The 4117-nt window shown below is 59.1% G+C and overlaps 2 protein-coding genes across 2 annotated transcripts; both read right to left on the bottom strand.

The window, feature by feature from the left end:
* Positions 1-1731: 1731 nt before the first annotated feature.
* Positions 1732-1905, bottom strand: GGTG_01963 (hypothetical protein; the record flags this gene model as incomplete). Its single annotated transcript, XM_009219734.1, has 1 exon — positions 1732-1905. One exon carries the CDS (start codon positions 1903-1905, stop codon positions 1732-1734), a length of 174 nt encoding a protein of 57 aa, XP_009217998.1.
* Positions 1906-3507: 1602 nt separating this feature from the next.
* On the bottom strand, positions 3508-3864 carry GGTG_01962 (hypothetical protein; the record flags this gene model as incomplete). The annotated part of the gene is made up of 2 exons (XM_009219733.1): positions 3508-3578; positions 3753-3864. The coding sequence occupies 2 exons, from the start codon at positions 3862-3864 to the stop codon at positions 3508-3510; spliced, it is 183 nt and encodes a 60-aa protein (XP_009217997.1).
* Positions 3865-4117: the final 253 nt, after the last annotated feature.

Raw genomic sequence — 4117 nt, 5'->3', positions numbered from 1 at the left:
GGGGGGGGGGGGCGGAAGCCGTGGAGCCGCCCGCGGCCAATAAAGCGGCGCGCCGACGACGTAGCGTATGTCGAAGGGCTTCTGGAGGGCACACCAAGCAAACGCCACTGATGCGTGTGGCCGGCAGGGATGGCGTTCCAAGACAAACTGAGCCTTTACGGCGTTGGGAATAGCCTGGGAGCGTAGAGCTTTGCTTCGCCCTATCCTTGCGGCTGCGCCAGGCCAGGCACACACACGCCTAGCAAATCTGATCGAGTTTTCTCTGCTCGGCCCAATTCATTACCGTGGGCCAGTGGCTGAGTGCGCCCGCCGCGGAACCGCCGGGGAAAGGGAGGGACCCCTGGGTCGCCCGCCGGGTCAAGCGATCGAGCAGCGGTCGTGCACGCGCTGGCTGGCTGGCTGGCTCTTTGGGACAGGACCCTCCAGAACCATGGAGACCAGCGAGGGGCCATGCCGCTGTCGTCGGGTGTTTTTTTTGTTTTTTTCCTCTGATGTGCAGCCCGCGCGCGGCTCAGGGACTCTGGACGGGACGACAGCGACAAGCAAGCAGGCAGGCAGGCTACGGGATCAGCAAAGTTGCCTTCCCCCAGTGATGTGCGCTGGTGGAGCAGAGCAATCAACCTGAAATCTCTCTCTCCCAGACGCTCCATAAATGGCCCCCAGCCCATGGCGTTTGAGACGCTGCGATAGGCCGCGATACTCAATTGACTTTTGACTGGCATGGCGGTTGTCGGTTGCGCGAGCGAGGGGGGGAGGGAGCAAGAGGCGGCAGGCGGGTTGGCCGTGGCTCCCCCTCCCCCGGCACTTCTGTCCGAGTCCAGTCGCCAAAGCCACCTTTTGGGACTGGAAAAGTAGTAGCAATTCCGAAATGCAGACGGACAAGCTCTGATGCAATTCTGGAGTGATAGACCGACGTCCGGGGGTGGCTTGCCCGGAGGAACTGGCTGCTGGGTGTGCGTGGGGCTTCAGACTGGCCAATGGGCTCTGGTCTGCAGCGTCATTACGAGGTCCAAGTACCATCGTGTGGGTGGGGCCGGCACACCGAGGTACCGGTACAAAGAACCACACGTTCTGAAGCGTCTTCAGAATGCAATGTTTTGGCTTGGGGGATTTTACGGAAAGCAATCACCATGCCAAAAGGCGATATCGGTGTTATCCTCGTTGCTAGCAGGGACTCGCAGCCCTCCAGGGTGGGCATGTATCGCTACCAGCCCAGCATCGGCACCCTCGTCTTTCAGCAGGCGGAGCCAAAGGGCAGGTTGGCTTGTGGGAGCCTTAGATTGTGCCCTTCTGCTGCCGGAATTTGACGTACGGAATCACGTCAGATGGGTGCAAAATGGTCCCGAAAATTTGGTGTGCGAGAAATCGAACCACCTAGAATAGGCCGTCGCCTGCAACGCCCGGCCAACACCCCCAGAGCTGAGGGTTTGTTTCGTCATAAACTCGACAAATTCAACCCTCCAAGCGGCCGCCACCCCCCCTGGCTAGCAGGCTGCGGCCAAACACACACAGGCAACACACGTTACATATTATCCCCCTATGCATGCAATTATTCGGCCGGCACTTCTCGAGATGCAGCAACACTGACATCACGAGAAGCCACCGGGGCCGTCAGCAAGCTGCCAACAACTTGTCCGGGGCGGCAAGGGAGGGAGCATGTATGATAATTGAAAGACCCAAAGGCCCAATGCTTGCCTCCTTTACACAGCCAGCCCCTTGCCTTGGCCTGTCTCAGCGGGTGGCACCCATGACGAAGGTCGGCCAGCAACGTGCGCTGAGCCATGCGGCAAAATAGTCAACTACGTAGTTAACGACGTAGTTATAAATGCTGCCTCTCCCGATGCGAACGCCAAGACCAGCAGCAGCATGAGCAACAAAGCCTCTTCTCATCCCTCCACGCTGCATGACGTCTTGGGGACATTCCTTGCCGCCCTCCCAACCACCCCTCTCAGGACGCGGGCGATGACATGGTTCATGTGGGATTCTGAATTGGGCCATCGTGCCGCCTTGGAGCTGCGGGCTGACCGTCTCGCGACTGCGTGCAATAACAGTAGGTAACGGGCAGAGGGGCATTGGCACACATATCAGCGTTCCTTCCCAAACCGGCCAAGACACCCCACGGCGAGAAAGGACGGTCAGGCCCACTTGCTTTGCAGGGCCGGAGCTCAAGCTCCTGTCCGTGAGTGCCGTCTGGGTTCCATGGCCAGTGCTCGCTCATCTTGTTTTTGTCGGGGAGTTGCTATTTTTTGTGACCTTTTCTCCACACGGATGCAAGAGAAGATATACGTCGTAATGCAAGCATCGTGATTGTGGGTATTTACCCATTTTCTATTCTACGCCCATCCTCGGGGGAGGAAAAAAAAAACCGTTGCTTTCGGCCGAAATCTTTTTAACATTGCGGGAACGAAGAAAAACGGCTGCACGGCGGCATCCAAGGCTTGAGCTTAGCTCGACCTCGCCCCAAAGCTGAATTGTGTTCATCTGCGAAAGCAAGTGCCCGAGGTACTGCCTAGGTACTGGCACCGGAGCCTGGGCTGGAGCCCGGTTCGAAACCACTCCCTCGCGCTCTGGCTTCCCATGAGTGGGTCGGCGTTCGTACCAAAAAGGCAGAAAGATGGATGTCGGCTTTCGAACCCGCGACGACAGGGTGGCGGACGGCTGGGCAGAGAGAGCTGGAGCGGCACCACTGTGCAGGCACAGGCACCTGCACAGACACCTGAGCCTGTCACAGTCTGGTGGAGGCGCTAATGATTCGCCAATTAGGGCACCATCAGCTGGCGTTTAAGCGGGGATGCGCCTTATTTCCGGCTCCACTCCCGCCGCCCCCGGTTCACAGTGAAGACCTGGAGTGCTTCCAAAAAGCGCAGGCGGCCAAAACTGAGCTCGAAAACGTAAATCCACACGAGCAAGAAATGGGGAAGGTTGCGATAATGCGAGAAAAGAAAGTAAAATATTGCGCAAAAAAAAAAAAAGGGATAAGAAAGGCCTTTGCACAGCCGCAGTGCAGTCCTCGTTACGGTGTCGTCGGTTCGAATGTGGGCGTTGCATTGGGAGCCGTCACCCAGCCCAGCCTTGCGACATGACAGGGCGCCCATTCTCGTACAAGGTGGGTGTCGTTCCTCGACTATCGGCTGCCAGGCCTGCTGCTTGCTTGTTTGATATCCGCGACGCCCGCCCGCGAGCCGACCCCCATCAGATACTCCATCAGATACGGTCGGGCCCGGTCTGTCCGGCGGGCTAGCACTGCTCTTGTCACTCTTGACAGAAATCCGCAGGCTTTTCCCCTCCCATCTCTCTCTCCATACGAAGCAGCAGAAAGCACCAAATGACGGCTTCATCTTGGCGCCATATGCACCATGCCCTTTTCTGACGCCGGGTTACACCCACCCCCTCCACTCTTTTTTTCTTTCTTTCTGTCATTCTCTCACGGCGGCCGAGGACAAGGTTCTCGATGCTACTCTGCGAAATCGGTCGTCGCGAGCCCAGACGCGCCCAAGAGGCTGCCCATCACTGCCTCTTGAGGACGGACATGGGGAGGCCCGACATGCGGTCTGGACGCAGCCCGTAGGGACTCTTCTCTGCATGTCACGGTCACGGCGAATGGAGCGGCGTGGTTGATGGCTGGAAGCCTGTCCTCCTCTCTGCCGGCCCCTCTTTCCCCTCCACCACTCCCAGGTCGAGGTTGGCCTCTGCCCTGCCCTGCCCTCCGGCCTTATGCCGCAGGCGCCGACATTTGACGGCGGGCCGCTCACGGTTGCTAGGCACGAGGGGTGGGTGTGAGAGGGCACCGACGGGTGCTGGTTCGCGCAGTAGCCCCGAGCCGGCGCCGCTCCTGCTTCCCTGCCATCCTGTGAGCTCCTGCATGGCGCCATCCCCGATACCGCCTCGTTCGGATTTGCCCATCACGCCTCTTTTCGGCACTGCATCTCCTGGGGGTGGGAGGGGCTCCGCACGCACGCAGGTTGGCCTGCCATCCCTTCTTTCGGCCACATACTTTCCCCTTCGCTATCCGGATATGGACACATGCACACATACACACCCCCTTGCCTCTCTGGCCTGGCTCTCGGACAGAGGGCTATCAAAGGGCCGAAGGCAGACGCACCAAAAAGAGGGGAAC

This window comes from Gaeumannomyces tritici (assembly GCF_000145635.1).
Source record: "Gaeumannomyces tritici R3-111a-1 unplaced genomic scaffold supercont2.1, whole genome shotgun sequence".
Classification (NCBI taxonomy): domain Eukaryota; kingdom Fungi; phylum Ascomycota; class Sordariomycetes; order Magnaporthales; family Magnaporthaceae; genus Gaeumannomyces; species Gaeumannomyces tritici.
Note: the sequence above shows the minus strand (reverse complement) of the source record. Positions and strands in the feature narration are given on the sequence as shown.